Raw genomic sequence first — 26,673 nt, 5'->3', positions numbered from 1 at the left:
TGCGGCTCCACCTTCAGCCAGATCATCCTTTCCAGCAAACGTTGTGCTGTGATGCCGGCCGTCTGGGCGGGTGGGGCTCTGGGGTGCAGGTCAGGAAAGGGTCCCACGGGGGTGTGAAAGGGCACGCAGAGCTGGGGTGTGAAGGGGGCTGGTAGGTCCGGGACACCTCAGGCGCCCCGTTCAGAATTTGTGGTGGGACCGCTGGCTCTGGGAGGAGCTTTGTGCGACCCGGCCAGAGCTGCTGCTGCTGCTGCCCCGCTGACGGCGCGCGAACCCCCGGAACTGGAGAAGCCCCGGTGCACCGCGGAGCCCCCTCCGGAACCCCCACCCGAGCCCAGGCCCCCGCGGCGGCGGCCCCCGCTGCCCAGACCCCCGCTACCCAGGCCTCCGCGACCCCCAGCTCCTCCTCCCAGGGCGCCGCTGGAGCCGGCGCCGCTGGAGCCGCCGCCGCCACTGCCGCTGGTGTTGTGCACCATCTCTGCAAAAAGCATTTGGGGTCAGCGAGCTTCTCCGAGGTCCATGCTGCCCGCCCACCCCTCCCGCTCCCAGTCCAGGAGCTGCTCCCCTCTGCCCACATGTCTTCCCTGGGTACCGCCCACTGAGATTTTGCGGAGTGGGGAGAGGGCAGGCCTTTAGATGGACAGGGGAGGTTGCCTACCCGGCCACTACCCTACGGCTCTTTCCAGCTGGCACACAGGATGATCTCCCGCCGGCACTGGCCCACAGTCCTCACGTTTTGAGAAACATTATCCCAAGGCATCCGGCCCCTTTCTAGAGAAGGAACCGTTACTCACCGATGCTCACAGAACTCTGGCACTCCCCAGACATCCTATTGGGGAAGACCGGACCTCAGTGTCAGTGATCTCTGCCAGAGCCCCCTTTCCCTAGATGCATCTTGCTTAGGTCAACAGCAATGAAAGCCTTGGTCCCCCCAGCTCCTTCCTGATTGATTTTGACATTGAGAAATAGGTGCTCAAAAAGCCATGACGTGCATTTCTCTTTCTGTTGGGTAAGGTTGGACTTAAACTGTTACCCTTTCTACTAACATTCCCCAGAGGGCAACAGAGCAGAGGGTCATTCCTGCGCCTGTCCATCTTCTCCCCACTCCTCATAAGCCTGTGTAATAAATAGTATTTGAACCGACAAGGGCCGGAGCCCTAAAACCAAGTGCCAGCCTACAGGAACCCATTTTTCAGAAACCTACAATTAAGGCAATAAAAAAGAAATAACCTAGAAGTAGTATTTATGCCTGAGTCCTCCTCTTTGTGGACGTGTCTTACAGCTAAAACATGAGACATGAAGGATGGGGAAATCCATCCAAAGTCAGTTTCTGGTGGTGTCACTATCGCACAGAAAATAGAGTCCTCCTGGAGGATTGGCAGCATCTCAAAGCCCTTAAAAGGAGGGGACTGGGCCTGCTGAGGAGTACCACCACCTCCAGCAATGCGTGCACGCACACACACAGTAGCTGGCCACACGTTCTGGCAAGAAAGCCACCAGGCCACTGGGCCTCCTGGGAACCAGAGGGATGCCAACTAACCTGCACTCCTCGCCCTCCAGGAGGGTCCGGTAGGTGGCAATCTCGATGTCCAGTGCCAGCTTGACATCCATCACCTCCTGGTACTCCTTCAGCAGCCGGGCAAGGTCCTCCTTGGCCTGCTGCAAGGCAGCCTTGAGGTCCTGAAGCTTGGCCCTGGCATCCTTGAGGGCCACGTCTCCACGCTGCTCTGCATCAGCGATGGCTGTCTGCAGGTTGGCATTCTGGGTGGGGGGGACCAGGAGTTCAGTTTAGGTTCAAGTGGATTCACTGAGGGCCTGCCTGTGTGCTTGTTGCTTTCACGTGGATCACCCCATTGGGCAAATGAGGAAACTTCAGCCCAGGAGGGTAAAGCCTGGGCCTCAATTGAGATCCTAGTGCATCAAGGAGTGGGATTAGCAGCATCTGGCCTCACAGACCTAACCCAGCTCAGGAGGAGCCAGACTCCTCCTATACCTCTCTCCTCTCTGAGACTGAGCATCTTCTGAAAATCCTCCTCCTCCAGGAAGTCTTCCTGAATTATCCGAGGAAATGTCTCTCTGCCCTAACGCATTTGGATGTAAGCTGCCTTGGCTATTCTCCCAATTTTGTCTTCACACAATCGGCTTCTTTCCCCAACCTCCCTGATCATGTCTAAACTCAGTATTTCTGGCCCACATCAACCTCCAGTCTCCAGGCAGGACTTGGGTCCACATGACATAGCCCAGAACCACCCCCCCCCCCATCAATCTTAGCATGCGTGAGGCTGGGGCATGAATGCTGAGCCCCAAGTTTATGGTGCAAGCATCAGCCCACAGTCTCAGGTGGGTGCTCCTCCTCCTCCTTCCCACCTGCTTCTTGATGCTCTCGATCTCTGCCCGCAGCCTCTGGATCAAGCGGGTGAGCTCCGAGATCTCACTCTTGGTGCTCTTCAGGTCATCCCCATGCCTGCCGGCCGTGGTCTGCAGCTCACCCAACTGTGTTTGAAAAGAGTCACACGTTCAGAAAGCCAGCAGGGCCTTACAGGTCCCCTAATCCAACCCTTTCATGTCACAAACAGGAAAACTAAAACAGCCATGTGGTCTGTGTGAGGTCATCCAGCTGGAGGAACCAGGTGCTCTGTCCCCTGCAGCAGGGACTCATCTTCCAGCACAATCGCTGTTTTTTTTTGAGCATCCACGTTACCCCAAGCCCTGTGCTGTACCTCACTGAACCTCACAACTCCCTGGTGAGGAAGGCATTATTATCCCCATTTATGAATGCGAAAGCTGAGGCACAGATTGCTTGAATACCTTGGCTGAACTCACCCAGCTGTCGAGTAAGTGGGATGGAGCATGAATGCAAACATTTAGTTGTTGGAGCCGTCTCTTACGCAGCAGGCTATACTTCCTTGGGCAGAAAAGCCAGAAGCGTGTAATGATGTGTAAGGGCTAACTTGTGAACCATTCAGATTTGGGGACCGGAGGAGGGTGTACAGAATTCCTTGTGCCTGTCCTCTAACTTTGTTCAGTCTCCCTCTCCCTTCCCCCCCTTCCTTTCCGTCATTGGCTTCAACCCCTCAGTGTGATCAAATCAGAAGCACACAAGACAGGGCCCAGTTTGGTGCAAGAGAGATGCAAGTGTCTCCAACAATAAAAGAAATGCAACCGTAAGGATTTAGGTTAAGGATTTCTCAACCGTGGCGCTACTGACTCTTCAGGCAGAATAATTTTTTGTTTGGTGGGAGGAGGTGTCTCATGCACTATAGGATGCTTAGCAGCACCCTTGGCATCTACCCACGAGGCTCCAGTAGCACCCCATCCCCTCCCCTAGGTGTGATGACAAAAACTGTCTGCACACATTGCCAAAGGGCTCCTGGGAGAAAAGCATACCTTCCGCTCTCATTGAGAAGCATGGGGTTAGAGCAAAGTCAGAGCTCTCTGATGAGGAAGGCAGAGGTCTGTCAGCAAGACCAGCCCAGTGGGGAGGGGAGGAGCTACTATACTGGAGATGCAGAGAAGAATGACTCTGGGGCAGGCTCTGCCCTCCTGGGTAGCCTGACCAGCTAGGTCGATGGGACTACATGATAGGGTCACCCACCTTGGTCTGGTACAGGGCCTCGGCCTCAGCCTTGCTCCTCTGGGCAATGGCCTCATCCTGGGCACGGACCTCAGAGATGATGCTGTCCAGGTCCAGGCAGCGGTTGTTGTCCATGGAGAGAACCACAGATGTGTCACTTGTGTCTGACTGCATCTGGGACAGTTCCTGCAGAGCCAGGCAGAGACGCCCCCTCCTGAGCTCCCCAGAGGACGAGAGCCACGAGCTCAGGAGGCAGGGCTCTGGACAGACTGAGGGACAGGTAGGAAGGTGTCACATTTGTCAGAAGGATGGGCAGGACTCAAACTCCTACTGGGGGGCCTTTTTCTCTAGGAGACGGGAAGCAGGTGGGTCACAAGGCTTGGGGGTGAGGGGCAGACTTACAGCCTCGCAGAGGGCCTTCAGGAAGTTGACCTCATCTGTCACACGGTCCACCTTGGCCTCCAGTTCCACGTTGGTCATGTAGGCCGCATCAGTGTCCTGGAAGAGAATTCAGTCTTGGTCCCCTCTAACCTGTGGGCTCAGCCCTGTCCTGAGCACTGAGGGAGCAGGAGGAAGAGGCCACAGGGGCCAGCCTCCTGGGATCTCCCACTCAGGGGAAATGAGACGCCCATCCGGACACAGGCAGACCTGGCCTAACGTCACCAAGTAGGCTATCTTGCAGGCTGGCCTGGAGGACACCTCTCAGAAAATAGCAGAAGAGGCTACGAGGGTGAAAGGGAGAACACGGGATGGGGCCGGGGCCATTACTGTGAGATCAGGTGAGGAGAATTTGTAAGGAGGGTCTGGGGGAGAATCTAAATTTGCAGCACTCAAAGGCTCTCTTTAACGTGCTCCTGGGTACACACTACTCTATATAAAATAGGTAATTAATAAGGAACTACTGTACAGCACAGGGAACTCTACTCAATACTCTGTAATGGCCTATATGGGAAAAGAATCTAAAAAAGAGTGGATACGTATATAACAGGTTCACTTTGCTATACACCTGAAACTAACACAACATTGTGAATCAACTAGACTCCAATAAAATTTCTTTTAATTGCTCCTGGGAATACACTCCAGAAAACAAAACAAAACAAAACAAAAACTATTCCTTCCTTGCACTTTCTATTCACAACTCAAGGCCTAATGGGATTCATAAACTCACATGCCCATCAGGGAGCCGCATGGCAAAGTCTGGTGGACCCTCAGACCCTCCTCCTGGGAGGGGAGCCGCTGGGCCCTGAGGTGCCAGGCCTGGCGCCTCCCAACCTGCTGGCGAGGGGCCCCCTCCCTGGCCCTCTCTCACCCACGTGGCCAGAAGGAGACCCTCAAAGTAGCAGGACTGGACTTTGCCTCCCCTCAGCCTCCCAGCACAGTGTTCAGCGGGGCTCTGGTGTGAGAGGTGGGGGAAGAACCCTTCACCTTCTTCAAGACAGCAAAGTCGTTCTCTGCCGCCGTGCACTTGTTGACCTCCTCTCCGTATCTGTGAGGAAAGAGTCACTTTCCGGCCCACATTCCCCGGGACATCATCACGGCCCCAGAGCTCTTCGTATAAGTAACGAGGACTCAGGGCTTCCTGTCCTGCCATTTAGTTCAAGGCCTGTGTCCTTGCAATACACCACCTTCCAGGTTCAGTTGAGACCTGGTTTTTCTACAGGTTTCACTGAGCCTTCACTGTGTGCTCTAGGGAGGGAGGGCCTGGGGCCAGCTCTATGTACAGCAAGTACAGTAGCCCCGTGGGCTCCCAATAAATACTTTTTTTTTAATCGCAGGATTTATTGATTGATTTTTATTTTTATTTTTGCCACTCCGTGCAGCTTGCAGGATCTCAGTTCCCCAGTCAGGGACTGAACCTGGGCCACGGCAGTACAAGTGCTGAATCCTAGCCAGTAGGCCACCAGGGAACTACCAGGTACTTCTTGAATTAATGAAAACCAAGAATGGTCACTAAGAACGTGTCAGGTCTTGTTCTGTGGATGATGCTTGTATTAACTCATTCAATCCTCACCACAATCAACAGAGTAAATGCTATCACTGTCTCCATTTTACAGATGAGGAGACTGAGGCACAGAGAAGCTAAGGAATTAGCCCAAGATCACAGAGCTGATAAGTGGCAAAATAGACCTTGACCCCAAAGACTATACTCTTAACTATGAAGTAAGTTGCTTCTCATTTAGAAGTCTATTGACAAGAGAAATAAAACTCATGTTTGGAGGGGAACTTGGAGATGATCTAGTCCAAGGAGGACAGAGGGTGTTATCTGAGTCTATATGGTTTGTGAATAAACGTCAGTGTGTCTTGAATGTATATACCTTTTCATTAAATTCCTGAAAGGGTTTCTGCCCCAAACAAACCATGAGCCACTATTTGTTAAGACTGGGATTTTGAAAGTGGAATGAAGTGGGGGTAAATTCCCACCACCTTGCAGCTAGCTGGAACAGAGCTGCCCCCTCCCACCTCCAGCCCACCCTCTGCCCCTTTTCGCCCCGCTGAGGACGGGGCGACACACACCTCTTCTTGAAGTCCCCCGCCATCTCCTCCATGCTCCTCAGCTCCTCGAGGAGCTTGTCCTTCTCAACGGGCAGCCCATCCAGAAAGGCCTTTAGGCTGCTGATGTAGTTCTCAAAAAAAGGCTCCAGGTTGTGGTTGGTGGCGTTAGAGCCAGAGCCCTGCTCCTGCAGGAGGCTCCACTTGGTCTCCAGGGTCTTGTTCTGCTGCTCCAGGAACCGCACCTGCCACCCAGTAAGAAAAGAGCATCAGGGTGTTGTCTGCAGCCAGCTTCCCGGGGTCTCCCCATCTCTCCTGTGGGGCTGCATTTTGCACGCCGCCATAGTTCAGTACTAACCCCATGTGGATAGCAGTATTGGTGCCATGCAAGGGAGGCAGAGCCCTACTGTGCAGATAAGGACACTGAAGCCCGGAATAACCAAGGTCACGCTGCAGGTTAGTAACAAAACAGAACTAAGTTTCCTGATACCTAGACTAGATGATCTTCCCAGTGTATCATTCATTCATTCATTCGTTCCTCTTTCACTTGGTACTCAACAAATAGCAGGAGATCGAGAGCTTACATAGCAGGTGTAGTCTCCAGGAAGAGGTTTACAGTACATCGGGGTGCCCTGCACTAAGGTGAGGAATAAAGGAACCCACAGAGAAATGGCTCTCAGGCAGCCCTAGTCCCAGAAACAGGGGTCCAGATGCATCTAGGTAGGGTCGGCCACCACTGCCAAGCCTGATTAAATGTAAGGCTCAGTTGCATTTAAATTGAACCACTGGCCAAACTTTCATTTCCTACAACACATTTCTGTACACAAGCTCAAGGCCAACGGTATGAACAGGTGGAGTAAATATCAATCAATTGGCCATTCAGCAAACATTTGCAGGGCACCAGGCATGTGCCAGGCCTTATACTGGGACCCCCTTTAAGGACGCTGAGAGCTGCTGCTGAGAAGTCCTTGGGCAGGGAAACCCACCTTCTGTGGGGAGTGGCATTTGCACATCACTTTCTACCTTTCTGTGAATAATTTATCTAGACACCCAGGTGTCTGCTGGGAACTAGCAGGTCACTAGACTTTGAAGAGATTCACCTCTACGAAGTCTGATATTCCAACGTTAAGATCAACTTTGCCTTCAGCTCTGCCCAGGACTCTTGGGCAAAGAGTCACACAGTCACAAAGAGATCTCACGTCATACTCAGCAGGACTGCGGAACCCCTCAGTTAGCAGCTGACCGAGCCTGAATACCCTCCAGTCACCACATCAATTGTCACAGTGTCGCCTGCATGGAATATCCAGAGCACAGAAATCCCTCTAAAACATCACTTCAGCCTCACCCGCACACGGACACGTGCATACAAATGTCAGTGGCCTCAACAGTCACAGCTCTTCATGCTGTAAGAACCTCCTCCCAGGAGGAGGTACCCCTCACCTTTACCCCATCCCACCCCCCAAAACTCTCTGCATCCCTCTCCTTAGGCTGAAGGCAGATTAACTCATCACTCAGGTGAATATCCAGCTTTAGCAGAGCTGGCCTCTCTTTCAAAGAGGAGCCGCTCACAACTCCCCCAGGATAAAGAAGGAATTCTGTGTTTGGGTACAGAGGACAGCAGTGAGGGGACACTCATGACGGCAGCAAACAATCCCGGCAGTGCCTCTGGTGAGCTGCAGTCACAGGGCTTACAGAGGGGACAGTAACTCCATCCAGTAAGGGACTGAGATCTTTTCATCGTCGGCCACACCCTTGCGCGGGTCCACCACCTGCTGATATGCCCTCGAGGGCTGGAGGGAGAGGATGAACCCGCAGGTCCTTCCACAGATGCAAAAGGAGGAGAAAAAGAGGCCAACCCAGTTAGGCCAGATTTTCTCACTGCTCAGCTGTTCCGAGGTGGGCTCACCTTGTCGATGAAGGAGGCGAACTTGTTGTTGAGGGTCTTGATCTGCTCCCGTTCCTGGGCCTTTACTTGCCCAATCTGGGGGTCGATCTCCACATTGAGGGGCTGCAGGAGGCTCTGGTTGACAGTCACTTCCTGGATTCCCCCAGGGAAGCTACCAGGGCCACCAAAGCCACCAGGGCCACCAAAGCCACCAAGGCCACCAAAGCCTCCAGTTCCTCCTCCAAAGCCTCCAGCTCCCCCTCCAAAGCCCCCAGGTCTTCCACCAAAGCCCCTGCCCATCCCTCTTCCACCACCTCCAAAACCACTGACTCCTAAACATCCCCCATTGGTGCCCCCAAACCCTCCAGCCCGGGTGCTGCCTCCAGCCATGCTGATGGAGATCTTCTTCTTCCCCCCGAGGCTGTAGAGACTCCTGCTGCCGAAGCCTCCTCCCAACAAGGCACAGGCACCAGATCCACCACCACCCCCACCTGAGCGGGAGGCTGAGGAGGACATGGTGGAAGTGACCCGGCTCTGGCCTGACGCCACAGCTGAGTGCCCACTGAAGCCCTGGCGGCGGCCCCCACTGGAAGACCTGCAGGATTGTTGGGTGTAGCTGGCCTGGCGACTCATGGTGGACAGCAAGGTATTCCAAAGGGAGGGTGGACCCAGAAGCCTGGAGGAAACTCAGAGAACTTCTGAAGCTCTGGGCCAGGGGTGGCTCTTATATAGGGCCGGGAACTTGGCTGGCTGATGGTGACAGCCACTAATTGAGGTATTACCAGCTTTGGTTTGCCTGGCAGCAAGAGGCTGAGTCCAAAACTCAAAACACACCTTGGTAATCACCCCCAATTTCCAAACTGCTTTGTCTTCCCAGGGTTACTCACCTGAAATAAGCTGAAGTTGGGAGAGGGGCCATCCTGCAGGGCTGGACACAGCCCCTAATCCCTGAGAAATTTACGCTCCCACCCCGGGAGTGACAGGTCAGCGTTTCTCTACCTCTCCTGCATCCCCACGGCCACTCTGCCAGCCCATCAAGCCTCAGGAGATTACGGGATGGGTGCAGAGCCCCAGTGAGTACCGGGGGGTAGAAGGGAGATGAAGGGGCAGGGCTGGGAGGGAGAAAGACAGATGAGGAGATGCAAGAGTGAGAGAAGGTATAGCATCCCTCTGGGGCTCCTGCCGTCCAGGCAAAAGAAGGTACATATCTGACTCATACAACTGGACGCATTCTTGACCACATGGGCCTCGGATGGAGAGCTGACTGCGGGGGCGGGGGGGAGGCTCGGTCTGAGAAGGAGAGGGATGTGCAGTGGACTGAGAGGAAGTACAGACCACAGCCAAGCATTTCAAGGGAGGGAGAGGACAGGGAGGAAGGCCATTCCAGGCAAGAAGAGGGTACAGACTACCTGGTCCAAGCCAGAGAGACCACAAGACTTTCATTTTCCAAGCTCACATTAGGGAATTGTCTCCAGGATTTCTAATTTCTCCTCTCAGCAACCCAGAGTGACATCATCTACACCATCTAGGAAGCTTGAGTCGCTCCCCAGGAACATTTAAGACGAAGGACGGCTATAAATAACCTCCACCTGCAGCTGGGCAGTGGCCATTTGACTTGACTCAGATCACAGGCAAGGGAAGGCTCTTTCCATCACAAGTTTTCTAAAATATATTTTTATTTATCATCACAATGTATACAATAGGGCTAATTACGTCCAACCACAGCATGATCTAGGAGTAGATTTTTTTCCTAATTTTCTTTGCATTGTTCTTTATTCCATATTACCAAAAAAATTCAGATATCTTTTGACTGAGAGTTCCAAACTCTTGGAACATCTCAGTATCTCCCACTTTTCTGTTGTATTCTTGCCTCTCATCTCTGATTCTTTTTCCAGGACACATTGCTGACCAAAAATCCATAAATTTTACAGAATCCCCATTTAATCTGCTAATTTCTCTTTTCTTACCACCATCAAGGTTCTAAAAAAAAAAAGAAGAAAAAGAATAACGGCTATTCTTAAGGTTGTTGAGAGGATATTTGTGAGAGAAGCAAACTGTCATGTCACTTGTCATGCGTGCTATGAATGTTTAATCACTTTTACAACACTTCCCTCCTACTTCCCTGCAGCAGCAAAGACCAGTCTTGATGACTCCTGTCGGACAGCGAACCCCCAGGCACTCTCCGGAAAATGAGTCTTTACGGAGCCCATCCCCCTTTTAAGTGAGCCCTCCCTTTCCTCTTCCAATCTGACCTCCCATGTCCCCAGATACCTGCTCCTCCAAGAATCTGCCCTCATTTGTCTCACCCGTCCCCTTTGTTCACTCCCTCACCTTCTGGCTACTCAGCACCTGCGCTTTCAACCAGGAGTGCAGGGAAATTGCTCCCCTATAAGCTAACTGGGGATAGAGCCAGTTTAAACCAGTGACCCATGAAACCTTGGAGCGGTTCCAGAAACTGTGCTGCTGTTCTCTTCAAGCACACAGGTCACAAAGACCCTCATGTCAAGTGGGGCTAGGAAAGTTTGGGCAAGTGGAGGTTCTGCCTGATCCAGGTCTCCATGCCCCAGAATTCAGTGTCCTCAGACGACCGGACTTTCTACATACACACACACACACACGCAGACACACACTCTCATCACGGTTCCCTTCTCAGAGCTCTCTTCCCGGCGAAGCCCTTTATGTCACAGATAGGCATTGCCTTCCTTGCCTTCAAAACCTCGTTGCCTGCCTCATTCCCCCACGGCCCTGATTCTTGCCCAAAGCATCTCGCTAACCTGAGAAACCAAGATACAGCAACTGGGTCCAAACAGGGACACAGACGGAGAGTTAGGCAGCCCAGGTCCTATCCTCACTCAGCCAGCACCCGCGTCTTCTCTCTGCTGCTCAACTTCCTCCTCTGCACAAGGAGGGCAGCGCACCTGAGCGTGAGGTTCCCGCCTGATCTCCTGAAGCCCGGGGTTCAGAGGACGGAGGAGGGTGGGAGGAAGGGGCAGTAGCGAGCAGTGCCCTGGTGTCATTGCCGCCGCCGCCATCTCAGGCCACTGACATCCATGAAGCTGAGGACAGTCCAGCTGGGGAAAGTGGACGGAGGGTGGCCTGGTGGCTGGGGTTGGGAGAGGGGGAGCTGAACAACACAGCATATAAAGCCGCTCCCGTTGCTGACACGTGAGGCTGAACCTGACTCCAAAATCCAAACAGTGCTTTGGATCCTGAATGTGGCTGATGCCTTCCCCAAAAGAGACCCTGAGAACAAGTGAGGAAATGTCCCGCACTGTCTTCCCGCCCCCACTTGCCATGTTTTTTCCGTGCATGCTATTAAAGGGAATCACTTCGGAACAATTAACTGGTTTCCACCCCTGGGCGGCTGCCAGTGCCCTGGCCCCGTTTGAATATGCTGAGGAGTCAGTTTGCATTTTAAACGTCAAGAACAAAGTCCAAAGAGATTGGGGTGGAAGTTTGGGACTCTAAGGAGGGCGCATCCCAAATCCCTTCTTCCTGGCAAATCCCACTGCTAATCCCCTCCCGGCCCCCGCAGGCTATAAAAGCCCAGCTGCTCTCCTCTGCTGCCTCTTAGGGAGAGAAAGGGATTGTGCTGCTGGGAGGGAGTTACCACCGCTAGAAGTAGCCCAGATGGGCCTTGCTGGGAAGTGAGGGCACCCGGGTCCCAGGAGAGACATGGAGCCCTGCACCCCCTCCTCTCCGTGGCCATGGCTGTGCCTCCCAGGCCGGCACAATGACCAAGGCCTCCTCTGCTCTGGGGAAGCTGGGCCCTCACTGGGGGAACTAGGGAGGCAGAGGAGCAATTGCCCCTGCCCGCAGGCAGCCCCAGCTTCTCCGGGAACAAGGGCACTCAGATGTGGGTGCTCAGAGCTAAGGACAGGCTTGGCCACACACGGCACAGCAGCTGGCACATGATGCTGGGCCTGGGGCGGCAGGTGGGAAAAAGCCGAAGAGGGAGAAGCACATGGGGCTGCATCAGGATGGGGGACCCTGGCTGGGAGGCCTTGTAGGGAGGGAAGGGTGGAGGGCTCAGCTCTGGTGTCCTGGGCAGAGTCTGCCCTGGGGTCTGCAGTCAGAGGGAAGGCTGCTCCGTGAGGAACCGTTCATAGACACCAGGTGAGCTCTGAGCCAGGTCTCCCCGAGGAGGGGCCAGTTCCGTGGCATCTGGACCTCGGGAAAGAAGGCCTTGGGCCCAGCAGCTGCAGCTTTGAACTTGGCTCAGCCCTGAAGGAGAGGGCCCTGAGGGACAGGGCAGCCTCCTCAAAGTGTCCAGATCCTCCCACCCAGGAGACCGTCAGAGCCGTGCCATGGGAAGCCCCCTGGCCAGGAGTAGGAGGCCGTGGCCCCAGGCTCCAGACCCCCCTGGGCCTCCACTTAGCCAGTCAGGAAACAGAGCTGATACCCCTCGGCTCTGCCTGTTGGGTAGAGAGGATGGGAGGTGAGTTAAGTACAGTAAAGAGCTCTGTAACCTGAAGAACAGAAGCACTGTGTTAACTGAGAGATTGTAATAGCAGCAGAAAAGCAAGTCATGGGGCACTGGCCAGGCGGTGGGCTCTGTGATTAACATTTTACAGACCTCTTCCCACTTGACCCTCATAGCAACCCTATAGGAAAGTTTCATAGCTCCATTTTACAGATGAGGAAAACTGAGGCTTAGAAATTAAGTAACTTGTCCAACACTGTAAGTGGCAAAGCCAGGCCTCCGACTCAGTTCTGCCCCAATCTGGAGTCCTGCCCAGAGCTCAGTGCACAGAGCAAGCCCTGACTCTGTACAGTTGACTTGGATTTGATCACATTCGAGAAATGGCAGGTAAAAACAGAGTGTGGAATTGGGAGAAAAGTCACAAACACCACCACACACTTGTCCAAGCATGGCCTCCAGGAGGGCACTTTGCATTATTTCCCCAGCAGAGGCGATAGTTTGCACTGTACCAACTCCCTCCTTCCTGGTCAGGTCCATGGGCTGGATTTTGCAAGCTGATGGACCACAGTCTGGAGCCAGGGACCACTGTGACACTAAGCAGTTCACAGCCAGAGACCTTTGCCTCCCCCAGCCTCTAAATGAGGCCCTAGTGTGAGCCTCCTCTGCTCTCCCCCTCATCCATCCCCCAGCCACCACTTCCTGAGCACCTCTCTGTGCCGGGCACTGCCCTGACCTCTTCTGGCTGGCTCTCCCTCTGCTCTAGGGATCACGAAGAGTCCTTGGACTTAAAGCCCCCTCTCCCTTCCCTTTACGCCCCAAACTGATGCATCGTTTAGGAGCCAGCAGCAGCCCAGCCCCATCACAATGCCTCGTATCACCAGCCTGGACCCCTGGCCTCTCCTGTCCTACAGCACCTGGGACACCCCTTGCCCCTACCACACCCATAAGTCAAATGAGAACATCTTCCCTCCTTTCAACCAGTGTGGAAGCCCTCAGAGAGCAGACTTTATACCTGGGACCGTCCCCTATCCCCCAGCACCCAGCTAGCCTCGTACAACTCGGGAAGTTCTTGGTTCCCGGAAAAGCCAAGCCACAGCCTCGTAAGCATACGTGCCAACACTTAATAGTATCTGACATTTGTGGAACGTCCTCAACTTTTTAAAACACTTTCACATATTTGACCTGACAAATGGGCAAACCTGCCACGCATAGACACACACCCTCTTATGACTCACAGACAAAATACTTTCATACAACCTGTGACCCCAGATGGAAATGACAAAAGCATTAAGCATGAACTAGGTTTGAAGACTGCAGTCTGAAGGTGGATGCTGTTCCAGCCTACCCATTGACTCCGCTTTCTTCTAAAAGGCAAGAAAGCTAAAGCAGTACGTGACGGTCACGCACAGTGCTCAGAGGACCCAGCGGGAGTGTCCAACACTTGTTTCCCTAGGACTTCATTCTCTCCATGGGATTCAACATGGACCACTATTCATTCAGTTATCTCTGCAAACATCCATTCATTCTCTCAGCAATCATTTGTTAAGTCCCTACATATGACAGGCAGCATGGTGACGCACAAGACAGAGCACAGGATCTGGAAGAGCTCACAGTTGTATTGAAGGAGGGGGTCAGTCATGTAAACAACTCCTTACTTTGGGGTCAACGTTTTTGACACTAGATCAGAGGAAGTACTATGAACAGAAAAGGAAGAAAGGCTATGGAAGGCGTCAGAGAGAAGGTAATTTTGACTGGGGTACAGGGGGATGAGTAGGAGTGGGCCCAGGAGGTGGACAATAGGAGAACAACACCCCAATTAGAGAGGAAAACATTTCAAATGTGGATGGGGGGAGTGTTGGTGAGAGATCCCATACGCGTGCAGATGGAGGGAGGACAGGAGATAATAAGGAGCTGAAGGTATAGGTTGAAACTGACTGTAATGATCTCTCCGTGTTCTGCTGCAGAATTGGGACTTCACTCTGTGGGCAATGGCCCTGAGTGCTGACTGCACATCAGACCCCTAGATAGCTTTTTAAATCCAGATCCTCAAGCCCGACTCCGGACCTCCAGAGTCAGAATCTTAGGCAAATTGGAATCTTAGGGAATATTTTTTAAAGCTCTAGTTTGCTTTGATTCTGATGGACTAATTTTTATAACAAAAGGAACTGTAAAAAGGAGGAAAATTCCATGTTTTTATGAAAGGTTGGGTAACAATAGAAGAGCATCACCTGGTCTGTCTTCAAACCACATGCAGAGTTTCATCTAGTCCAAGAGGCTGGGCCAATCACTCAGCCTTTCGACACAGCTTCAAATGCTGATGATTGCAGAGCACCACCAGAGCCATTAAAAGGGGGAGGGGGCTTCAAAACACACCGCTAAGAACAAGAAAACGCAAACCAGAGCCCAGGGCAAAATACAACACATATATCTAATGGATCTCAGAAACATCCTGATGTGATAAAGAAGCCAGATGCAAAAAAGATTATATTCTGTATGATTCCATTTACATGAAGTTCTAAAAGAGGAAAACTAACCTACAATGACAGAAAACAAGCCCAGCCTGGGCCTGAGGGCTGGTGGGCAAATGACTGCAAAGGGGCGGGAGAGCATTTTGGAAGATGTCCTAGACTTTGATTGTGGTTGCAGTTACACGGGTATATACATTTGTCAAAACATTGAAATGGGTGTGTTGTTACTGTATGCAAATTATACCTCAACCAAGTTGATTTTAAAGGGGGACTGGAAGAGGGGACAGGAGGGACAGAATACTCATGGTGAAAATAACGTGAGCTCTAGGCTGTTCTTTGGAATAGCTATTCCAAGGAACTTCACTGTATTGATTTGTCTTTATATATACCAGACCACAGCTCCTCAAGGGAATAGTCATGTTGTATGCATCTCCATAGCCATCATGCCTCATGGTACATGGACTGAATTGGTACTCAATGAAATTTAAATAGATGTATGAATGAAAGAAAGCTGGCAAACTCACCCAGGAAGAATATGTAACATGAAAAGAACAGTAGATCAAAGAAGTAACCCAGAGGACCATCAGTACTTAAATATTTTTTCATTTTATTTATTTATTTTTTTTGGGGGGCCTGTGCTCTTTTCTATATGTCCAATAATCTTGAACACACTTTAGCCCAAATCCTGGAGTCACCAGCTGCTTTGATTTCTCTGACATTAGTCTTATTTTGTCTTCACCAGATCCAAAGCAGAAAAACACTTAGGCTCTCCTATGAATGGGCTGCTACCTAATGGGACCCAACCCTAACTTCAAGCATCTGCTTAATGACTTTCCAAGCTCCTCCTGTCACCAGTGATCAGGGTCACTGGCTCTTGTCACTCAAATTCCAGCTCTTAAGAAAGAGGTTTATAGGAAAACCTTGTCTCTAGAAATTGTGTACAAAGTGTGGTCATCCTTAGAGAAAGCCCTTCCAGCAATCCTGGGAATCACATCCATGAGTGGGAGGTAGGGGGGCTCAGAATGTCAGGGTCATCAAGAGCCTCTAAAGCCAAATGAAGCTTTTCCTTTCCTCTCCTGAGTAAAGAGCCCTCCTTATCTCTGGACAGTTCCCAGACTGCTAGGACAGGACTCTCCACCCCTGGGTATGGGGCTTTACCCCCAAATACCTCATACCAGCCCAGTTCAGCAAAGACCCAGCCCTATTCAGAACATCAAATGAATGGATTCCACATCCTAGGGCTCTTGCCAAAGATATAGAACCTGACACTGGGTTGAATGCCCACATGGACTTTGGAAGGGAAAGAAAAGAAGAAAAGGAAGCTAAAACGTCCTGCTAAAGCTCGCATCTTCACCTCTGCATCTCCCTGCCCTGCTCCAAGCTCAGCACAGGGCCCTGTACATGGGCACTCTGGAATTAGTATAATGTCAGCCTCCAAGAACATTCTTTTGTGAAATGTTTCTCTCTTTGCCAGGGTCATTTGTCATGTCCAACTCAAGTACATGAGAAAAGCAGCTGACTTTTGGTTACTCACATAATAGATGGGAGAAAAGGCTTAAATGGTATGGAACAGTCCATCAGCCAGGAATCATCCTATTTGGCTTTGGGCGCACACACACACACACACACACACACACACACACACACTCACCCATCCTCAGCTTCTGGGTTCCAGGTTCTGAGCAATCTGCCCCTCACCCCAGCCTAGACCCTTCTGATGGCAACTTGGCAGCCATTGGGGTGGCAAGCATGCAGGTGACAAAGGGTAAGTGGGAGGTACCAATGTGGACCCCACATCATGTTGCAGGAAAACCACCAAGAGAATGAAGACCTGCAGGAGATCTACGTCCTGCCATCTCCTGAGAACAAGGCGAGGCAGGGTGCTGCATTTCAGTAAACACATCTTAGACTGCATGTTAGAGAGGATATCTTGCAGAGGAAGCAGACCCTGAGAGGCAGGGGGTGCTGAGGGAGGTTTTGCAGTCTGAATCTCTATGGATCTTAATATAAAGTAAGAGAATATGGGTTGACAGCAACCAAACCCTCTGGCTGGGGGCTAAATTTTAATGTCCAGGTATAAGAAGCTGTTCAAAATCAGAAGTCCACAGAAAGCATGACTTTCTGTGCATATCTGCAGACAAGGGGAGTCTGGGGGCAAATGAAGGCATGACATATGTAGGAAATCACAAGCAACGTAGTGTAACCAGAGTGCAGGGTTTGAAGAAGGAGATATGGGAGGCGAGGCTGGAGAGGTCAGTAAGGGTCAGATCGTGAGGGACCTGATTTGCATGCTGAGAGTTTGGACTTCACCCTGACAGGGGTTAGGAGGCCACTGAAGGACTTGAGCAGACGAGTGACACCATCAGACCTGTGCTGTAGGAAGAACACTTAGATTCAGAATATGAAATAGATTAGAGGGAGGTTCTTTGAAGTTCATGGGGAAAAAAAAAGTTTAAGCCCAGGAGAACTTAGAGACATGTTTTCTATTCCCCAAGCTAGAATGTTCAAAGGTTAGAGGAAGTAAAATTGCTGTTTAGCTGTTAGTGGGGGAGGAGGGTTAGTGGGAGGGGCTAAAGAAAGGAAAAGAATGTAGCTGTGGCTTATCCACTCATTTCCAAATTCAAGGTGAATGACTTCAAAGGCCCAGCATGCAACTTGGGCTTGAGCAGAAATTGGGAGACTCAGCTCTTGCGCTCAAAGTCTTTTAAGCCATCAGGTGAAGCAAGACTTGTGGCCCAGAACAGTGCAAGGTCCAGTGTGACAAACTCTGGTCAGAGGGCAAGAGAAGGGGGCCAGGCTCAAGTGGGCCAGAGAGGTTGGGAAAATCCTCACAGGGCAGAAGAGACCAAACATGTGACCTTGAAGGATGGATGAACAGGGGACATGTAGAAAGGAGAAGCCGTGTTCTTGCTTGTTCTTTAAGGCCAGTGGCACTTGGTCAAGCAGTGACCTTGGAGAAGATGACAATAAATGAGGGAGATGGAGGCCGTAGCTATTCTATATGCACCTTTGTGCAGGTTAGATAAAGGTGCCCCCTCCAAAAAGGTGCTGCTCCAGGAGTGCCAGGACTTGGTTTGCAGAGGGTGGGCCAAATCTCTGCCCTACCCCCACCCTCTCAGCTGGAAATCTTTGCAGTAAAAATACACTAACATTTGCTATGACTCTCTTTAGTAAGAATACCTGAAAAGTGGCATCATTTGTTTGTTGTAGGGGATTCATCATAACCAGGTAGTCTCCACCCTCTAACTCTGCACCAGCCATGGGGATTTGGCACTGACTTTGAAATGCAAACTACTACTCAGTAATGGCATCACATTCCCTAAGGACAAAGTTATGTTGCATTTTAATGCAATAAGCAATTCCATTTCCTGTCTTTTCCAATTCGTTTGGTATTGGATAGTGGGAGAAGGTGGTGAAGAAGATGCAGAAGGTGAGCTGCAACCTCCTTCATAGAGAACACCCCATCTGACAAGGGGCATGAGAAGCACACCCAGGACATTGAGAGACACAGAGACTCTGGAGCCCAGGCAGAGCCCTGAACTTCAGGATACATGCTCAAGACAAATCTCGGGAGATCTTACACACACACACACACACACACACACACACACACACCATGAGCCCTCAGGGGCCAGCAAGTCTTTACTAAAGACATCGTGACAGACTAACTTTATCTTACTTTCAATAGGGGCAACTTGCCTGGTAGGGCAGAGGATACTATAGATGTGGGGAAACAGAGTCCCTGCAAGATGCCAACTGAATTACTTGTGAGGCAGATGGAGAAATACCTGAAGGAAGCAGAGCACCATTAGACACACTCATGCCCAGCTGAATCCCTTACTCTGAGCTGCACAGTGTCCCCTGAAATGATGCTCTGTCCTCAGCCCTCACTCAGTCTGCATTTATCTAGTGTCTGCTCTGGGCCTAGAACTTCCAGGTGCTACAATCACAAAGACAAAAGAGAACTTGTGCCTGCTCTCAAGGAGTTCATAATCTAGCAGAGGGGACAGACATGTCAATACAAGAGTATTGTGCATACTGTTAGGGGTTTGCTATGGACCATAGTACATCCACACAATGGAATACTCTCAGCAGTAAAAAGGAGCAGGCTGTTGATACACACAACACCTTGGATGAATCTCAAAGGCATTATGCTGAGTGAAAGAAGTCAATTTCAAAAGGTTACTACTGGATTTCCCTGGAGGTGCTGTGATTAACAATCTGCCTGCCAATGCAGGGAACACGGGTTATATTCCTGGTCTGGGAAGATCCCACATGTCGCGGAGCAACTAAGCCTGTGTGCCACAGCTACTGAAGCCCATGCTCCTAGAGCCCGTGCTCCACAACAAGAGAAGCCACTGCAATGAGAAGCCCATGCACCACAATGAAGAGTAGCCCCTATTCGCCACAACTAGAGAGAGCCCGCGCACAGCAGGGAAGACCCAACACAGCCAAAAATAAATAATTGAATAAATAAATAAGTAAATAAATGTTATTTTTAAAAAAAAGTTTAAAGGGGGAGCCAGAAGTAAGGGTCAAAAAACAAAAAATCAAAAACAAAAACAAAAAACAAAAGATTACTACTGTGTGATTCTTTTCTATGAGATTCTCAAAAAGGCAAAATTATAGTGACAGAGGAAAAATCAGTGGTTGCCCATGGTTAGAAGTGGATAGAGTGTGTGACTATAAAAGAATAACAAGAGGGAGTTTGGGGGGTTAATGACACTGTTCTGTATCCCAATTGTGCTGGTGGCTTCATGAATCTACACATGTATAATTGTGTTACAGTTTATACAACAGTACATCCAAAAAGGTCCATTTTAATGTATAGACAAAAGAAGAACATTTTGAACGGTATCACAGTTGGGAGGAGCAGGAGGGACACTAACTTCGTAGGACACTAACTCTACAAGACAAATGACCAGGTTTCTTCAACAAATAAATTACAAGCAATGAAACGGAGGAATGAGAGTCTGTACCTAGGAGCCAATTACAATGCATGAACATTATTTAGATCCTGATTCAAACAAGCAATTTTAATGCAAATGTTAATGAAACATAATGGGAAATGGGAAATTGGACTGGATATTTGATCACAGTAAAGAATCAATGTTCATCCTGCTAAGGGTCATAATGTAATTATGGTTATATTATTTAAAGTATCCTTATCTTTTAGAGAAACTTACAAAACATTTTATGAATAAAATGATATGACATCTAGGATTTGCTTCAACACAGTCAGGAGGGGTAAGAGGTGTGGGTAGAATAGAGATAAAACAAGATATTGAGTTGACTGTCGAGCTGGGTGATCGGTACAGAAGCACTATTAGCACTGCTCTCTCTACTTTCATATTTGCTTGAAAATTTCCATAATAAAAAGGTTTTTAAAGAGCTACTTCCACTAAGACTAAATATAACACTTTTCTTCTCTATGATTAAAAAAAAAAAGCAGTTTTTGCTTTAAATAACAGTTTTGTTTTTTGGGGTTTTTTTTTTCCAGCACACCCAAGTGAGGGCATCATTGCATACAACTCAAATTTTTAACTGGCCTGAACCTAGTCAGAGTAACAAGAAGTTGGTTGGCAAGATCAGAATCCAAAAATAATTTGACAGTTTGGAGCTTGAGCCAAATCTAACAAAAAAGATTTAGCAGAGATTAATGTAAATCAAAACCTTACAATGTATTCAAACAAAACAAGCTGTACAATTCAGCATGGGGATATTCATAATGACTTGTATAAAATGGTGTCAACTCAGGATGACTCAGCAGCAGGAAAAGGCTGCAAGACTCACCTGCAAGGTTGGAGGATGCACAAAGAGAAGCCCCTATGCCCCACCCTTTTCCTGAGCTAGTCAAGCCTCACCCAGAGGGTTGGGTTGTTTTCCAGATATCCAGAGTATGTCAATGGGACATGCAGGCTGATGGGGGCATGCCAAAGCAGAGGAGGAAATGCAAGTGTTCAACTTGGAGAAGGAATCTGATAAAGGCACAACCATCCTCAAACATTTGGAGATTCTCATGCACAAGAGGACTTGCTCACTATGGCCACAGAGGGAAAAACTTGGACCGATGAGTGGAATTTACAAGGTAAGACAAAGCTTAGCATCCTCTGTGAAAGGGAGGAGTTACCCCCCACATGAGGGTGGACTGCTAATTATAGAACCGAATTTTGGAGAGGACTCCAGTTTCTAAATGGGGGCTCCTCTTCACAGCCTCTCAAGTCATTTCTAGCCTTAAGAGTCTGATTCCTCAGAAATCAATAAACAGTTGTAACCCTAGAAATAATGATGGTAATATTTTCCATTTATTGAGTACTTACCTTATTCTGGGAGCTGTGCCAAATCGGGCATGCATTAAATTATCTAATCATTCCATCAGTCAAGTGCTATGAAGTGCACATTTTCTTTCCAGTATTATGCGGCATACAAACAGTGTATGATATAGTCCCTCTCTTTAAAGAGTTTATAACCTAGTTGTTCATCAAAATTTTCATACCTATAGTATGATATCTGTATGAATATCTTTTATTCTATAAAGTGTTTTTCATGTATATGATTTCATATATTCCTTGAAACATCCCTTAGAGGCCGATATTTTTATTACATTAATAAATACTAATAGCTAATATTTTTAATTGCTCTCTTCCTCTGTGAGCACCCTGTTTCCAGTGTTGCTCATTATGATCCTAGCCTCAAATGAGAGAAGACAAGCTTTTTATTTTACTTTTATACCCCTCTCATCCCAATAATAAAGGAGTTAAATTAAAAATAATAATCCATGTTTTTAAAAAAGGAAGCAAGCATTCAAATCAGCCAATGATAAATACTCCCTAGTAGATGAGACAAAAAGTAAAATGTGCTAAGTTACCTAAGTTTTATTATCCATAAACACTGTGAGAGAGAGTTTTTTGGATTGTTGGTTTTTTGTCTTGGTTTTAAAAGAAACACAACAAAATGGACAAAATCTGAGCCTGTGTAAAGTTGAGCTTTGGAACAACGTTTACTTGATCTTAAGTAGGAAATCTGTGAGCAAATCAGAGCTAAAGAAGGAGCCCGGAGAAGTCAAGTATAGAGAGAGCAATGGTAAACACCAGCCTCTTGAACTATGTAGAAGTCCCCAAGGCTTCTGGACCAGATTTCAGCACCAAGGACAGAGCAGAGTTCTGAATAAAAGTAGACCTCTGCCATCAAAGACCCAGACATCCCACACCCACCCTGCTCAAACCTATTGTGAAGAAACAAAACTACACATGTGTTATTGGTAAAGCATGGAGGCTACAAGTAGAGATTCTGGGGTCCAACTACCCTTGTTCAAACCCTGGCTCTACCACTTGCTAACTGTGGCCTTTGCCACAGTGTGAACTTTACCTCTCTGTGCCCCCTTTTCCTCTGTGTAAAATGAGGATAAATGTAACTACATCATAGGACAATTATGAAGACTAAATGGGTTACATGTGAAATTCTCAAAACAATATCTGGGAAGGTGGAAATTACTAAATAAAACTTTACTTCATTTATTGATTTTCTAGAACCTTGAAATCTCAGGAAATGAGAGGGAAAGGGAGGTCCAAGTGTTGAAGACAAAGTCTTCCCAGGAGGAGTGGTAGCTGCCAGAGAATCACAAGGAATGTGGATATAGCAGCAGTTTTGACTACATTCTCCCACCACCCTGGCCCAAAGACCCAAACCAGGAGGTAAGGAAAGGCTGTCCCAGAGGCGAGCCAGGCTGGGCACTGCAGTTAGCCAGTTGGCTATTACTGAGCCATTTGGAACTCTTGGCAAGGACTACTGCAGCCAGTATGCAAAGTGTGTCAGCCCCAGGGTTGGCCTGCCTTGGGATGAATCCAGAAAGAGTGAAGTACATCATGGTAGTTGGGCAGATTATAAAGTCTGACACAGTTGGTTTAGCCCCCAAAACTCCCTCAGCACCCTCATTCTCTTCTCATCTCTCACTCACTGTACACACAGCTGCTAATATAACTTCATGCAGGTCACATTTTCAGTGTGCTGCCCTCTGATTCAGCAAACACCATGGGTCCTTGTTATTCTATCAAACTCATAGAGCCAAATGCATCATTACATATTGCAGTTTAATGAAAAAAAGAAAACAGAGAGCTGAAAAGAGGCAAGGCAGTGTGTTCACATGCAAGGAAACAAAAGGAAATAGTGGGGTGGGGGTGAGCTGAGGGACAAACTCTTAACTTGAGGATGTCTACCTGGGCCCCTTCTTGGCTTTAGCTTCCAAGAGGATGAGATTATAGTGTCACCAACCCTGTGGGAGAAAGGAGTTATTGCAGAGAGGTGGGGCTAAGGGCAGGGGGAGTTTCTGTGTCATATATCAGGTCCCAGTCTCGATATTTGATGCATGAGTGCTGGTCAGTGCTGCTGATGGCCTGCATAATCCTGGGTCCAGCCATCAGCCACAGGACAACACTGGGAAATCCTTATGAGAAAGGGTCATCCAGTCTCACATGCTGGAGAAGGTGCCACCATTTTCCCTTTCCTTGTACCTTCTCCTCCTTATATAACCTCACCACCCTACTCACCTTCTTCAGAACCATGAAGTCATTCTCAGCCTCTGAGCACTTGTTAAACTCACCCTCATATCTACAAGGAAGGAGAGAGGTCACGCTCAGAGGGCAGCTAAGCTAAGGTATATGCGCATGTGTCCAGGGAAAGGTATTTACCCCAGGAGGTGGGCAATATTTATGGAAAGCTGAAAAGAACTATTAGAGATGCCTCAAGTCCTAGGTTTTCTTTGCACTGTCATCACAAAAGATTATTATTGGCTGGCTAAAACCCTACATCTTAATTACCAGTTTCTCAGGCAAAAAGTGCCTGAAATAAATTCATGGGTATTCATATAAAGATTGTGTTGACCTTGAGTGTGAGTAACCACATCTTAAGGCAGAAATCCTGGCTTGAAACAACCAAATGACTAGTGTTAACAGTGTGAGTGGGTAGGAAGCTCTAATGCACGCATTTGCTAATTGCTCTCTCCTAATACTAGTGCGAATGGATTGGGGGAGGTCAGCCCTAGCAGCCTGGAGGCAGAGAAAACACTTAGGCATTTATCTCTGTCAGCCCAGGATCAGCTAGCCAGAGCCATTATTTCAGAGGCCCTAGGCATCCAGGTGGGATCCGCAGAAACTCAGCCAGCAGGAGAAAGAATGTCCAGAATGGACAGAAAAGGCAGGAGGAGGGATGGAGAGACTGACACAAGTAGCATATCAATCCCTGCTATCAATCATATAGCAGCGAGCCAAGGAAACCCACTCCCATCTGAATCCCCGCAGAACTTTCTAACAAATTCTTTGATATATGCCGTGGGCTACTCACTGTCCCTGGTCCTTCACCTCTAGGATCTTCAAGGATCTCAAGGTCTTCTCCCCTCTTTCCAGGCCACCAATTCTTACTAGAAAGGAATCATCCTCCTTATCCAAATCCCAGTCAAGCAGACAGCTGGCTGCTACCTCTCCCCCATCTCAGGTCAGATTCCTGGAAAGCAAACTCCGAGATGGAAATCTGTGGGCAGGGAATGTATGGGGAGCACCCTTAGGACTAAAGCTGGGAGGGAGTGTATGAAGCAGGATCGGGGTGGAGAGCCATCCACTAGAGACCCCTGATCCCTACAGGGCTGATCCTGCTTATTTTTCTCTTAGCAACACCCCACTCCATCATCTCCTTTACCACTGCAGGCATGGTTTTAGAGGTAGCGTCTGCCCCAACTTGGCCCCACTTTCCTGCAATCCTGTTAGCCTCCTCTGGCCTCCCTCTCCCTAAACTAGTTTGTATCTTCCTCACCCAACCCCAGCTATTCCCAGCATCCCCACAGGGCACTAATTCTGGGCCAATGGTGAATGTTTCTGGGATTCTGGACTCCTGAGTGGCTCAAGTGCTGTTGGGGTCCTTGCCTTGGACAAGCAGATTAATAAGAAAAACAAAATGCCCACCCAAAGAAAAAATGGACTAAACAAATGAAGAAACAATTCACAGAAAATGAAAACTGAAGAGTTAATAAGCATATTTACAATGCTCAACCTCATTAGTAATCAAAGAAATGAAAATAAAACCTTTAAAAATTGTCAAAAATTCAAAAGAATACCATAGACTGTTCATAACAGTGGAGAAACAGGAAGTCATATATTACTTGTAAAAGTATCAATTGGTACAAACCTTTCTGGACAGCAGTTTGACAATATAAATCAAAATTTTAAAGTGGCCTAGCAATTCCACGTCCAGGAAGTTATCTTAAATAATGAACAGGACAAGTGCTCAGAGATGTGTGTTCACTGCAGCAATGTTTATTATACTGGAAAATAATAGAAATAACATATGCATCAAAATGCTATGCTACAGCCACATAATGGAATCTTGTGCAGTCATTAAGAATGATGATATCAGCCACGGTGACAGGAGGCAGGGTGTGGCTCCTGGAAGTCAGTAATGGGAGCCAGGTGCTGAGTGGCGGGTGGTGCATGGAGACCCCGGCTGCACTGCGCAGGCGCAGACCCGGCTGGGCCCCTGGCTGGTGGAAGGCCGCGGGATGGATGCCACGGAAGTGATAGAAGTCTTGGAGGAAGAGAGCATCGTGCTATCCACCTCTTCTGCTGCTGAAGCAGAATTTGATGCTGTGGTTGGCTCTATGGAGGACATTATCATGGATGCCGAGTTCCAAGTACTGCAGAGAAATTTTATGGACAAATACTACCAGGAGTTTGAAGACACAGAAGAGAATAAACTCACCTACATGGCAATTTTTAATGAATACCTTTCTTTGATAGAAAAGTATATTGAAAAACAGCTGCCGGAGCCGATACCTGGATTCAACATGGCAACTTTCACGGCAATGTTAAAGCACCATAAAGATGAAGTGGCTCATGACATATTCAACATGCTGCTTACATTTACAGACTTTCTGGCATTTAAAGAGATGTTTCTAGAGTATAGAGCAGAAAAAGAAGGCCGAGAACTGGTCTTAAGCAGTGGTTTAGTGGTGACTTCCTTGTGCAAAATCATCTGCACCAGCTTCCCAAAACAATCTGCAACATTAGCTCCCCGCTCCAGGCAATGGGAGCCTTCTGATATCATAAACCCCTTTGCCGAGACCAGCTCGGCGACTCGAGGTGAGTGACGGGTGCCGCAAGCTTGAAGAAGACACAGACACAGACTGAAGAGAAAAGTGGGACCGGGGGGCTCAAGACCTCTCGGATCAAGAGCCCTGCTGACTCATCCCAGGTTGCTTTTATTGAGTTCGTGGGCTAACATTCTCAGGTTACATTCATAAACAATCAAAGGCCTCACATGACTGAGGCAATTATCTTTGTTTACTTCCTGGGTCTGAGTTGAGCAGGTGTGGATTTGAGCTGGGGGTGGAGAGCAAAATAGCCCTGGGGGCAGGAGACCTCTCTCAAAAGGATTAAGGGTCTGTGCCCCACCCGTGTTGGCCCCTCTGCGACTGTGCCTGTCTTAGGTTGTTCCTCCCTTGAGGAATCTTACCCATCTCTGGCTAACCAGTCATCCTCCAGGGCCAAACACGGTGATATAAGGAAGGCTCTATGCACCACCCCTGTTGGCCCCTCTGCGGCTGTGCCTGTCTTAGGTTGTTCCTCCTCTGAGGAATCTTACCCGTCTTTGGCTAACCAGCCATCCCTCAGGACCAAACAGGGTGATATTAGTCTCCACGCCCCGCACCCTCAGCTCCTCCACTGCTCAAGCAGGACATTCTGAATCCCATCGCTCGGCCCACATACTTCAACATTTTCAAGGTTTCAAAAAGGTTCCAGAATGTCTTCCCACACCCCTTCGTGTGGAAGAGGCTTCTGCTGGTGAT

At 49.1% G+C, this 26,673-nt stretch overlaps 1 protein-coding gene and 1 pseudogene across 1 annotated transcript; one reads left to right on the top strand and one right to left on the bottom strand.

The window, feature by feature from the left end:
• Positions 1 to 180: 180 nt before the first annotated feature.
• On the bottom strand, positions 181 to 8,582 carry LOC130834080 (keratin, type II cytoskeletal 3-like). Its single transcript, XM_057704163.1, is given in 11 exon segments — positions 181 to 231; positions 234 to 478; positions 795 to 829; positions 1,541 to 1,761; positions 2,368 to 2,493; positions 3,596 to 3,760; positions 3,977 to 4,072; positions 5,000 to 5,060; positions 6,089 to 6,309; positions 7,971 to 8,241; positions 8,311 to 8,582. Coding segments are annotated over 11 exon segments (1,764 nt in total).
• Positions 8,583 to 25,386: 16,804 nt separating this feature from the next.
• LOC130832650 (ADP-ribosylation factor-like protein 2-binding protein) lies at positions 25,387 to 25,894 on the top strand (annotated as a pseudogene).
• Positions 25,895 to 26,673: the final 779 nt, after the last annotated feature.

The sequence above is a fragment of the Hippopotamus amphibius genome, chromosome 12 (assembly GCF_030028045.1).
Source record: "Hippopotamus amphibius kiboko isolate mHipAmp2 chromosome 12, mHipAmp2.hap2, whole genome shotgun sequence".
Classification (NCBI taxonomy): Eukaryota; Metazoa; Chordata; class Mammalia; order Artiodactyla; family Hippopotamidae; genus Hippopotamus; species Hippopotamus amphibius.
Note: the sequence above shows the minus strand (reverse complement) of the source record. Positions and strands in the feature narration are given on the sequence as shown.